Source organism: Egretta garzetta, unplaced genomic scaffold (assembly GCF_000687185.1).
Source record: "Egretta garzetta isolate BGI_Z169 unplaced genomic scaffold, ASM68718v1 scaffold79, whole genome shotgun sequence".
Classification (NCBI taxonomy): Eukaryota; Metazoa; Chordata; class Aves; order Pelecaniformes; family Ardeidae; genus Egretta; species Egretta garzetta.
The window spans coordinates 3,603,833-3,616,882 of record NW_009260791.1 but is presented as its reverse complement, the minus strand read 5'-3'; the positions used below and the strand labels follow the sequence as shown (position 1 = coordinate 3,616,882).

Genomic DNA, 13,050 nt, shown 5'->3' with positions numbered 1-13,050 from the left:
GATCCAGCCTGTCCAGGTCTCTCTGCAGAGCCCTCCTCCCCTCAAGCAGATCAACACTACCACCCAGTTTGGTGTCGTCTGCAAATTTACTGAGGGCACACTCAATCCCCTCATCCAGGTCATTGATAAAGATATTAAACAAGACTGGCCCTAGGACTGAGCCCTGGGGGACACCGCTTGTGACCGGCCACCAACTGGATTTAGCTCCATTCACCACGACTCTCTGGGCTCGGCCATCCAGCCAGTTTTGAGTAGGACCTCAGTTTTGAGTAGGACCTCAGTCCCAGAGCAAGGGGAGGCAACGACGGCCAGATGAGAAGACAGACAACCATGCACTATCACAGCCTCTTGGGAGTAGTTTGTGTGTTACCTTCCTGCTTTAGTCCGTGTTGGGGTCTGATTTGCATCCCCCCTGAGCTTTCCAGCTCTCCCTCCACAGCTGATTTTGGAGTCACTGCGCTCAAATTCCTCCGCAGCTATGGGGACTTACAGTTCATTAACTTCATGCCCAAATCACCCTCTGAGCCTGTGTGTGTTCCTAATTACAGTGCATCAGCTTCAGTTTGCACCCCGGGAGGAAAGTGCTATTAATTATACGCCGGACCCTAACACTTCCCAAGTCAAGAGATGCCAAATTGGGTTTATAGCCTAGCCAGCGAGACCCAGGAAACCACAGCTCGCTCAGGTAGGACTGGGCTTGTTTTTCTGAGTCAGAGTAACTGAAAAAGCACTGGAAAACTGTGTCCTCCCTCAAAGAAGGAAAGAGCCAGCTGGCCAAAGGGTAATGAAACCTCGTCAGACAACACAAGGTGGCCAGTAACCTCCAGCCGCATGGGAACCCTGTGGATAGGCTGAAACATGCACCCACCGCTTCTGCTGGGGGCCCCTTCCCCAGGACTGCCCCGGGGAGGCTGCAGGAGCATCTGACATCCTGCCACCTCCGCAGGCAGTGGCTGGGGTTTCATAAGCACATCCCTCCCTCTCTGGCTGTGCTCTCCGGCCCCATGAGATCCAGGCAGGCCTGTGAGAAAGGCTGCTTCTGGGCAACACACATACAGAGAGCTGTAGCCTCGCGCGCCATCCACACGTCATCCCGCTGTTGCCAAGCAAGGAAAGTCCTTGTACAGGCTCTGAGGTCCTTTCACAGCAGTATAGCCCCCCCAACCCTTCCCTCACCCCAAAACTGGACTGCCATCAGGGATACGTTGGCTGGAATCATTCATTTGACCTTTATTACCATGTTAGCAGTCAGGAAGAGAGGGAGATCTCACGGAAAGGGAGAACCCAAGTCACGTAGGGCTGTATAGGTTAAAGCCAGAGGTTTTGATGAAATCCCCCAGTAAAATAAATCAGCCACCACTGCAGACTCTGGAACAGAGACAGGGTCCTAGTCAGGCAGGAATTAACCGTCTCTGGGAAGTCTGGCACACCAAAAGTTGATGTAATTTATAATATAGAACTCAGCTGTGATTTAAATAGGCTGCCAGTCCCTACCGTTATCTCCCAATAAATGCCTGTTTAACGAACGCCACCAGACCAGGAAGCCTGCCATTGAAAACAACCGCTTCACGTGCTGAAATACTGCAGAGCCACCGCGCCAGGACCTGGAATCACAGCAGTTCTCACAGCCTCTCCCACTAAGAGCGTTCACAGTCACGTTAGACTGTGCCCTGCAGCAGGAAAACAGTGATAAGCAACCAGGCACTCTAAAAAACCCCTAAGGCAACTGATACAGAGAAGAGGAAAAAGGGAATGGGATTAGTCATCTGGTTCCTTTGCTCAGGATGGGTGGGGAGCTGCCCTGGCTGAAATATTCCAGCTCTAGGATTAATACCCTTCCTGGTTGCCTTTGCAGAGACAGGAAGAACTTGAAAGACCTTTAAAAAGTCACTGGTTTTCACACAGTCCAGCTACGCGATATAGGGAGAGCAAATCCTTCAGCAGAAGCATCGCCAATGCCAAGCGTGTGAAATCATAAGTCAGGCCCCCTAAACCATAATGCTGACAGAAGAAACAAGACAGTTAAACATATATGTATATATATTTTATATATGTACATGAAACCTAAGCCCAACCTCCCATCACTTTGCAGGCACACCAACCCCAGGATTGAGCAATGACATTGCAAGGTGGCATTCAGTTACTGTGTCCCTGCTGCTCTGCCCACGCTCTAGGTCTGGAAGAGGGGTGTAGGTCTTCACTGTAAGCAGCTCCAGCTCAGTCCCATTTAAAGGTGGGGGAATCTGTCCATCCAGCTAGGCATCTACAGGAAACTGGGAAGATGGTGAAGGACTCATACCACTAGGGTGATTTAGTCCACTTTCTCATGGAAAACTTTGTTTGTTGATGCAGAGCAATATGTAATCTCAGTTCTAACTTAGAGCTCTGACTGCGTTAGCAAAGCCAGAAGGGATGGACAATTTAACACAAGTAAGAGATCTGTGCTGGCTGACAGGCAGGGAGAACAACAGCAATGCAGAGAGGGAAAACTGAACTTCAATGAAAAACAGCATGGGCTCAAAAAGCCCTACAGTCACTATACAGTGACTGTAGAGACATGGAGAGACATATGAGAGACAAAAGGAGAGAGCATGTGAATGTCATCTCCATTTTGCAGATGTGGAAAAGCCCCAGGTGCTAATGTGGCTGTCTGAAGACACACTGTGAGACCACAGCAGAGCCAGCAACTCATCCTGGAATCCCTGCCCCTTCATCCAGTATCTCAACCACAGGACCATCTGTACGAGAGTAGAAAGCGCATGCATTTATTTAGTCCTTCCCCAACATGCTGATTAAAAAGGTTCCTTTTAAGCTTTAAAAAACCCATGTCAGAAAAAAAGCTCACCCTGCATTACCAGCCCAGCTCAGGCTGGGAAGCAGCAGAGAACCATAGCAAATAACGCTGATGACAGTGGAGGTTGATAAACTAATGTTGGGAGGCTGAGCAAGAGGATTCCCCTGCTCTGAAGCAGAAGGGAGGGATGATGAGCTAATAGGCAGCAGCTAAATTATTGACAAGTTCACACTGCAGCCCCTGAAATATGGGCAGCACAAGGGGGCTTCTGACCAGCTTGTGTATACCGGTTTCTTCTCCACTGAACCCAGGACATAAAGCCCTGAGGATGAAGTCCTCGGGGCCAGGTTCAGATGTAGCTCATTATCCCTAAAGTCCCCTCCTGTGGGAAGACCTCTGGAGCCCCACAGTATGCCCTGTATGCAGTTCAGTGTGGTGACCAAGCCCATTGCAAGCAGGCGAGATCTTCCTCCTAATCTCCTTTAGCTCACTTCCACTTTCCCAGGAAACATCAGTGTCTCGAAGAGAGTGATTTCTCTTTTTCATCTTCCCAGTTATTGACTCTCTGAAAACTCCTCGCGTCCCACTTTGGTCCTTGATGCTAGAACAAACCAAACTTCTAGAGAAACCTGCCCATGGCTTGAGTTCAGTCATATGCAGAGATTTTGCAAGAGGAAAGTCCCTGGAAAAGCACGGGTGGAGAAGGAAGAAATCACCGTGCTCGGTGGGTGACGGGGCATAGATGAAGGCAACAATCTGGCCTATCCTCATTCCGGCACCCAGGCTCAGGCCCATCAAAACCAAGGTCTGGCCCAAGACCTGAATGTCAACTTCTTCTCTGCTTCATCACGCCAGGAGGTTCCATCTGGCTGCATTTCTGCCCCGCTAACTTCCCTGATACGCCCCATATCAAAGACCGTGAGATCAGACATTAAACAGTATTACAGTGCAGAAACTAACTGGGACGGGCTGGTCCAGCTTGCCTTGGCAGCCTTAAAAAGAGCTGAATGTCCCCAGCAGCTTGAACTCCAGCAGAAAAGCCTGTCGAGGGAGGTAGCTGGAAACGAAATGATGTTTACACATCACCCGTCTCCACCTAAGACCTGCCTGAGATTTACCATCCCCAGCTGGGGGGAACTCTGTCAGGCCCGATCATGTTGACAGTGTCCTTTTAATGAATCCTTGGGAACGAGGGCCCAGCACCTGAGCAATCGCTAGACAGCCTGCGTGGCTGCGAGCCCAGACCTACTGCTCCTACGAAAATCCCTAATGAGAGAAAGATGCTGCCATCGCTGGCCCCGCGCTCTGTTTACAGACACTGTCTGGCAGCACAGCACGCTCTCTACCGTTTGGCTTCTGTCGGCGAGAGGGGGAGAGGGAGGAGGGAGGTGAGTCAGCCCTTGGCCCCTCGCTCCCCAACAGCGATCGCTAATGCAATTATCCCAGCGCGGCCGAAGCGCCGTGAGATCCCGCGGCAAACAAAGCTCAGCCTCTTTCCCCGCTAAACATCTGGGCGGCTGCTGCCACTCGAGTGAAGGCAGATGCTCTTGGCTATTCTGGGCAGGGCGTTCCCATCCGGAAAGCCTGCCCGGTGCCGGTGCGCTCCCTGCCCTCCCAGCTGCCCGTCGCCTCCCTGGGGCCGGGCAGGTGCACGGGGCAGGCGGTCCCCTGGGAAGGCCCAGGGGTGGCCTGGGTGGTGTAACCCTGTAGGTTAGGGACAGGGATCGTGGCAAGGGCTGGGCTGTGGTTGCAGAGCTTTTGGGGATGGAGGCGACAGCACAGCTGCCTCTGGCGCGTGTTGCAGTGGTGCCTGCCCAAACCCCTTCCCTTCCAGTGCTGTGTCAGGGAGCCCAAAATGATCTCAGTCCCCGGGCCTTCAGCAGGGCCATCAGGACGAGCAGAGCCCTTATTAACCCCACTGTGTGCGGGCAGGAGGGCCCTGGCCAGGCAGTTCCCATGCTGCAGGAGCACCATGCAGCCCCCCGCCATCCTGCACGTCCCACGTGCTGCACCACGCTCCAGCCCCACCCATCCCAGCCCTTCTGCCAACTCCATTAATTGCTTTCCTTAATAGCACTCAGATAATTTGCAGCCCTGATTTCCCCCTCAGCGTCAGCAACGATGGCCCACATGAGCACAGCTCACTTCTGCCAGTTCTCACCTGCTGGGGCTTTCACAGACCTGCCTTTTTGCTCTAAGCGGGACAATGAGAGCCCAGGGCTCAAAACTCACCCATCAATGTGCTGTTGCAGTGCCCTGCCCCAACAAGACTGTGCTCGGGATGGTCACTAATAATGGTAATAAAGTAAAACCATAATTATTCAGCATGCTCAGACCCTGCCAGCAGGCAGGGAGAGCTGACCCACAGCCCGGCAGCCCCACGGGGAGGCTGCGGCGCTGCCTCCAGGACCCCACAGTCCATCTTCTGCCCTGGCACAGCGCAGGGGACGTGTGCGGGGTCACAGCAGTACTTGAGTGCTTTCTAGGGGTGCCATGTGAGACCTGCGCCAGCTGAGACTGTCATACTCACGTTTGATGCAGCGGTTTGTGCCGGGAGCCGTGGTCCATCCTGGGCAACACTGCCTGCCGCAGACATTTGGCCTAAGCGGGGAGACAAAGCAGCGTGGTTAGGAGAAGGGAAGCCGAGGTCTCTCTGCAGCCAGCACCTCTGAGTCACCCGTAAAATTATTTCCTGCAGCATCTGATATTTCCTTCCAGATGGACCAGCAGCTGAGATCAAAACCAATGGGACAAGGGCTGAGTTGTTTAAGTGCTTGGAAAAGAAACCCCCAAGGACTATGTGAATGCTGCAGTGTGAGCGATCCCTCGGGGAGTATCTCCCTTTTGAACTGGCATTATGCTGGGTTCCTGGCACAGCACTCAGAGGAACTATTTTCCTCCTGAGAGCACTTGGAGGCCGGTAGCCTGTGATCATTGAAGATCTCATAGCACTTCATGGTATTGGGGTGTAAATTGGGCCCGATTCCAACTTTGGTCATAGCGTCTCGCCTCCGCAAGTGTCCCGAGCTGCTTCGGCCGAAGACAACGCTTCATTCTCCGCCTAGCTGCTGCCGCCTGTTGCTGTTCGTTGCTCAACCCCACCCCGGGGAGGGACAGCACGCCAGCAGCCACACTGGCCTCTCCCCGGCTTGCTCTCCCTTTGCAAGCATCCCAGTCCCGCATTTGTTTTCTGCCTCTGGCGCAGCAGCCCCGAGGGCTGGGGACTCTCCGGTGCTACAAAATTTGTGCCTGCTTGACATGCATGGTGCTAGACTAACTGCAGCGTGCTCACATCATTTCCATGGTGGTTAATTCCAGCACTTTGCCGTGACAACTTTTTGACTGCCTTTGCATAAACGATGCCCTCCCCACCTCTCCCTTATTACACGTTTTCAGGTAGGGATCACTGCTGACACACAGCTATCAGAGACAGCGGCTGGGCCTCCAAGAGGTGCTCTGTAATGCCCAAGCAAGCAGCTAATCCTGCTTCCTCTGGTCACATCTCATATTTACACGTCTATAATGAGGAGGAATAACAAGTTGCAGGTTGCTGTCCAAGAGTATTTACTCACCATGAAGGGAAGGTTTAAGGAATACGTAACTTTTGCATGTCTAGGTAGATGGGAGAGTACAGTCCTCAAAAGATAAAAAGTTAGAAATGGGCAGCCTGAAAGCTCTGGAAAACCTCTGGAAATGAAGTGGGAAGCATGGTTTATTTCTAACGCTGGACAAGGCAGTCAGAGCTGCTGACAGAATTTACAGGAACCACGGAAACATGCACATTTGTCTTCTGGATTGATTTTCACATGAACACAGCAGGGTCAGAAGATGATCCTGCTCTGAACCGGCATCCTCGTGACTCCTGCATCCACATGGCATGAGATGAGACTCCAGAAGTGCCAGAGCTCAAGCTGTGGGGCTCACGTTTTAGGAGAGCCAAAGACGGTGAGTAGCAAGCATGCCAAGGATTGTTCTGGTGTTCATGAATGAAGCTGCCTGTAGAGATACAATCGCTCCACGTGGGAAGGGGAAGTGGTCTGAGAAGCCACATCATTTGTAAAGAGTTATCCAGCCCTTCAGGATCAATATTTTATTAACCTAGGTAGATTTTTACAGGGAGAAAGCACTTAAATTCCCTTGGTGTGACTTCCTGCAAACAGAACAAGCCAAAGTCACTCTTGCATCCACCCACGTCTGCTCTGGCTGGGCTAAAGCATGGATTTCCAGCTCTTTGTCTGTCAAGTAAAGAGATCTGTGGTTCTTTAAGACACCCCCAGAAAGTATCAAAGGAAAGCAAACTTTCCTTTACTTACTGCATAAGAGCCCATGAAAGGCCTTAAATTTTTTAAAGATGTCCAGATCAGTACAGAGAGAAAACCACTGAGCTGGGGCAGGTCTTTAGGTACTTAAGGTCTGCTGAGGGACTCCACTCCAAGCAGCAGCATAAGCATCTTTGCTTAGACTGTCACAGCTCCCACTCCCCCCTCAGCATGGCTGAAACACACCTTGCAAGTCACACTCAACCGGTCTGTTCAGAGAGCAAAGCCCTTGCCCTCTTCCACCTCAACTTAACTGACATAATCAGGGGTTGTTTCTTGCAGGCAAACTACCTACCTTCTCCAGAGAAGCTGTTTTGGCCTTGAATCACACTATTTGTTCTTCATGGGATTAAAGTTCAAGTTTCTATCTATACCTCTCACACATGTGCTGGAGGGAGCACACTGTTCTCTGCTCTCAATGCCAACAGCAAGCCAAAGGTTGTAGGAAGAAAGGTGTGAGACTAAAGCAGACAGGGGCCCAAGCCTGAGCAGACCAGATCACTCCTGAAGGCATGAAACCCCTGTTTCATAAAGGCATGAAATATGTTTCTTGAGGGCATGAAACCCTCCTTGGGTTCGGCACAAACCTCTCATTAACAGAGTCACTCTGTGTCACTGCCAACTCCAGACATGAGCTGCCAACCCCAGGTGAAGGTAGATGCTAGCACAAGGGTGATGCTCCTCGAGAGAGGACAGCCCAGCATGTGCAGAAGGGAGCCAACCTGGCAGTGACGCCCTTGGAGGCAGAGGGAGTTCCCTGGATGGGAATGTCCCTTCCTCCCATAATCTCCTGAATGAGAGGATGGGCAGAGATGGAGGCAGGGAGGACCTCCAGGACTGGAAGTGAGCACTTGGGAGGAGCAACACGTAAGTAGTACTGGAGGGCAGAGAGGACCACAACAATTTCCTGATGAAAGCCCAGTGAGCAGGACCTCACATAGCATGGGGTGTCAGGTGAGTGAGGGCATCAGCAGTGGTGAAATAGCTATGGGGGCTTTGCCGCATGGGACCCAGTCCTGGGCACATCTGGTTCTACTTAAAGCCTTTAGTTGACATTTGCATGGCTTGAATGCCATGTGGTTTTCACTGCCTTACAAAGAATTCAGAATGAATCCCGGAAGGTTTAAGGAGCACGGCATGCTTATAGCGTGGAGGGATGGTGCTTGAGAGAGTGGTGGCTCCCGGCTGTGCTTGTCCTGCTGCACGTGCCATCACCGACACTTTGGCCAAAGATGCGTCTCAGGTGTGAGCCACCTGCGGGGCATGTCCAGGCCTGGGCCCCTCCATCCAGCACTGCTTCTGGAGGACAAAACAAGTGGCAGGATTCCTCCAGGTCTGGTGTCAGTGTACCGGGGGTGGCTGCTGGGGAGCCCTCATCCTGGGCAGCCTGAGGTGCAGAGGGACCAGAGGATGGGTGGACACATGGAGGGGTCAGCACCAATCCCAGGTGGAAAGAAGCTCAACACAGCCCCAGAGCAGAGCAGAACAGAACAGAAGACATGTCCTCACACAGGTCTCCCAAGCTGAAGTCCCGCTGACCACTCACACTAGGTCATGCTGCACTGGGATGCCCTATTCCCAGCCCTCCTGCTGGTGCTAAAACAAGTCTTGGGCAAACCATCTGTCTTCCCTACCTCTGTCTCTTTAGCAGTGGAATCGGTTAATTAATGTATTTACCTTCCCAAGGGCCAGGTCAGATAGTATATGTCTTTCCTAGGAAATTATATGTTGCTGGGGATGTTCCCAGGTGCTGGGACTCAATTGCCTGTAACACTGGACTGCTACAGGGCTCATGGGTCACTTAGCACCTTCCAAAATAGTTCCCAGCCCAGCTCAGACCGGAGCAGACAGAGACCATTTCCAATAGCCAGTTTCCCCTTTGTGGAGAGAAAGGGGGGTGAATAGCTCAGACGCTGACCACTCACACTAGGTCATGCTGCACTGGGATGCCCTATTCCCAGCCCTCCTGCTGGTGCTAAAACAAGTCTTGGGCAAACCATCTGTCTTCCCTACCTCTGTCTCTTTAGCAGTGGAATCGGTTAATTAATGTATTTACCTTCCCAAGGGCCAGGTCAGATAGTATATGTCTTTCCTAGGAAATTATATGTTGCTGGGGATGTTCCCAGGTGCTGGGACTCAATTGCCTGTAACACTGGACTGCTACAGGGCTCATGGGTCACTTAGCACCTTCCAAAATAGTTCCCAGCCCAGCTCAGACCGGAGCAGACAGAGACCATTTCCAATAGCCAGTTTCCCCTTTGTGGAGAGAAAGGGGGGTGAATAGCTCAGACAGCTGAATAGCCACAATGCCAGAGAAAGCCCTGAGGCATAGCCCACTACTGCAGACGTGGGCCTTCGGGTTTGCCTTTCTGGCAAAATGCAGGGTGAAGCACTGGATCCACATCTCAGCCCCTGCTTCAAGTGCCAGGGATGCCCTGAGGTCTCCAAAGAGCACAGGCAGCAGTAAGCAACTGCAAACCAAGCTTGCTCCTCACTCCACAGCTAGCATGCACCATCCGTGCCCAGGGAGCAACCCCAGCACCTTGTGAGAGCTTGGTGCACGGGAGGTGTCAGGTACTACTCACTGGCCTGCTCCTTTTCTGGGACAGGCATCTCCCTGACACCCTTCACAGAGCTGAAGCCAGTGCCATGAAGCCTCCCTACATCCCAAAGTACCGTTCATGGCCCTGACTGGATGCACTGGCACAGGAGCTGCAGCAAGCCAGCACCTGCTTTGCTGTAGCAGCCAGCAGCCACCACCAGGATCAGGCCCCTGCTGTGCAAAGTGGTCCCCAGGATGATACAAGCCTGCAAGATCTAGCAGTCTTACATGAAACCAGAGCCAAGCAACTGCAACAAGCACTAGGGGGAAGGAAAAGCAGAAAACAGTAGTAAGATCATGGCTACGCATAGTTTCAGCATGTGCACAGGCTCAGCAATGATCACATACTGTTTCTGAAGCATTTGGTAGAACCATTTTTTTCACCATGTATTTTAACAGCAACCTATGCATCATCTTTCAACTTCACACAGCACTCTGTGCTGCCAGATATGCTGACTCCATTCAGGTCATTTACAGCATCCTTGCAGAAGGCCGGGGGGACCATTAGATCATCAGGTCTGCCTTTCTACTACAGGACAGTGAACTTCATCCAACTGCATATGAAATATTTGCAGTCAGACCCAATGAAGAACATTAGCAAAAGGCTGCTGGCATCGGTGAGCCACTGAAAATCCTCTGCCAAGTCCACATCAGCATTAACTGCCTCCGCTCCTGAGCAGTCCTGTACACACACTGCAGCAAGAACCTATATCCCACAAAGCCTGGGTAAAGCAGGTCTATATAGCCACAGACGGTGTCTACACCGCCAATTAAACAAGAACCAGGGCGGAGAACGCACAAGAAGAAAGTTGGGGGAGAAGGAGAGTGTGGGACTCCCGGCCTGTTATGTGGGGAGCCTCACGTGCCCCTGAAAATTGTCCAGGCAGGTATCCAGACTACCCCCCCTGTTACCCACCTTCCTCTGATTTTGTGTACAACACTGGGACCCACCCTCCCAGGCATGGGGCAGAGGAACAAGGGGGGGTCATATCATGAGGGACACAAATTAGAGATGCATCCAGCACATGAGCACAGCCACAGCTGGCGTGAGTCAGGGCTTGGGAGCTCTCTACCCCACGATGCTCAGGAGGAAAATCTTTCCACGGACCAGAAGCTGCATCGATGAACCTATAACTACTTTTAAACATCAGACTGGATGCTCTGGACCGGGAAGTCACCTGCTCCATGGCACTGGGTAGACATAGCTCATCTGCAGCAGCGGGGACTGGTGTGTGTCTGCAAACCAGGCAGGGGGGCTGGGGAAACAGGCAGGTTAAGCAGAGCACAGCGAAGCAGAGATGCTTTGGGGGCTGGATTGTTTTCCTCGCTCAGTGTTACGAGACAGTAATTTTCTGCAATGGTTGCTGTGGTGTTAAAAGTCACCTCACAATGAACCACCAGGAGAAAATACTAAAACCCAGCTCTTGCAAGACTTGCGTTTGGACGCATTCATAGACGGGTGTGAGCAAGTCCTACCTGCAACAAGGTCAGACGTGAGCAGGGCGGCAGACACATCCAAATGTGCCCAAGAAAAAAAACAACCTCAATTTTGGGTATGCTGCTATCAAACAATGCAAGAAAATAATTATCCAGAAAAGGAGACAGTGCTAATAAACGGGTTTTTCAACCACAGGACTGTGCGAGGCCCCTGGAGGTACCAGTGGAGAATTCTGACTAGGGAATCAGGAAAGGCAACCCACGCAGGAGCTGAGATTTTAAGCCAAAGTAACTTATAAGTATAAATAAATAGCACTGGGGTTTAATGCAGCCTGCAAAGCTACCTGAGTAAGGGAAAACGAAGGTTGTTGTACTAGAGAATAGTAGTAGTTCGGTGTAAATAGGAGAACAGAAAATATCCCACCTGGCAAAAAAATGAAACATCATGAAATGAAGTTTTTTAGGGGCCCTGAGTTTCCTGGATGGAAACGTGTCCGGTGCAGCAAGGGACATAAGAAGATGGATGAGGTGGAAGGACGGAGTCTCACCAAATGGCTGGAGGCAGCAGCTAGCTTTCCATGAGGAGTAACGCCATGTGGTTACTCACGGACAATTACTTCAGCTAGGCTTTCTCATAAGCTCCAAAGATAGTAGGTCACAGAGAAGCGTAAAAAGTGCTGATTTGGACTCCAAAAGAGATGGAAAGCTACTGACGACAAGCTGTTATATGCACATTCCAAAGTTCAAGTTCTTGGGGATCAGAGCAAGGCCTGTATCCCCAGCCCTCGTCATCCAGGGCAGAGCGGAGGCAGGGAGTGCAGCACAGCCTGCACGGGGAACACAGGGACAAGGCACAGCTCTTCCTTCCTCTAAGCTTGGAGGCAACGGCAGTCTCCGATACCCCCGGAAGCCAAATCTAGCTGATAACAGGTCAACGGAGCCTAAGTGCTGGACCAACCAATTACGGCCTTGATTAAGGCATGAAAGCAAGCTCCTGGCAAAGAGGTTCAGCACTCTTCTGAACAGAGTGTGAACCTTGGGGCTGCCCACCTGCTCCTGATAGCAGTGCAGGATGGCTGTCGTCACCAGAGGCAGCTGCAGCCTGAAAACCTGGTGGAGACTGTTTAGGACAGTCATTGAAAAGGAACGGGCTACCTCTCAGATGACTCAAATCCAACTGATCTGCCACATGACCCCAAAGCAACACTGACAATACTCCAATGACAGAAAGGGTAAAATCCTCCTGAGTCCAAAAGAGCCCAAACCTGACTGCGCAGGACCGGATCTTCCCATGACTCTCCTTCTGGGCAGGTGACAAACCCAGGCTAATGGACTGGTAATGGTAATGGTAACCCAAAATCTGCTCAAGACCTACCTGCCACTGACTAGCCCGTAGTGATAAAAACTTCGTGTATCAAACATAATGGGAAGAAGAAAAAGGTTGGGTTTACTGCTTCTGCGGATTTGTTGTAGGCAACTACAAAGAGGGGACACCTCTGTCTTTAAATTTTGCAGGGAGGGAAGTATGGGAGAGAGAAACCTCAGGGATTATGCTGCCTTTTGTATTCTAGCGAAGTTCCCCACCCGATGTTAGCAGAAAAGCTTCTGCCCATATCAGAGGGCAGTGAGCCCAGCACCTGCCCCCTGTGTCCCCCCAGCACGGAGAGTGGGCACGCGCTGTCACGTGTGGGTCGGTCAAGCTGCCCGCATGACAGCTTGGGTAGCCCTTCCCAGCTGGCAGAGGAGCCCATCATGAGGGGCATCAGCCACGAGGGAGCAGAGTGGGAACTGCAGGGGAGGGGGCCCGGGGCCGAAGGGTACGTCAGCGCTGCGCCAGACATCCCGCTCGCAGGCTCCCCTCGCAGCGGAGCAGCTGGGCCTGCCCCCTGATCTCCCCT

The 13,050-nt window shown here is 52.0% G+C and overlaps 1 protein-coding gene across 1 annotated transcript in view; it reads right to left on the bottom strand.

The window, feature by feature from the left end:
• Positions 1–13,050, bottom strand: part of LTBP2 (latent transforming growth factor beta binding protein 2) — a 96,098-nt gene that overhangs the window by 55,311 nt on the left and 27,737 nt on the right. Inside the window, exon 2 of the mRNA XM_035902032.1 lies at positions 5,325–5,395. Coding sequence (XP_035757925.1) covers positions 5,325–5,395 — 71 coding nt within the window. The remainder of the gene's footprint in view (positions 1–5,324; positions 5,396–13,050) is intronic.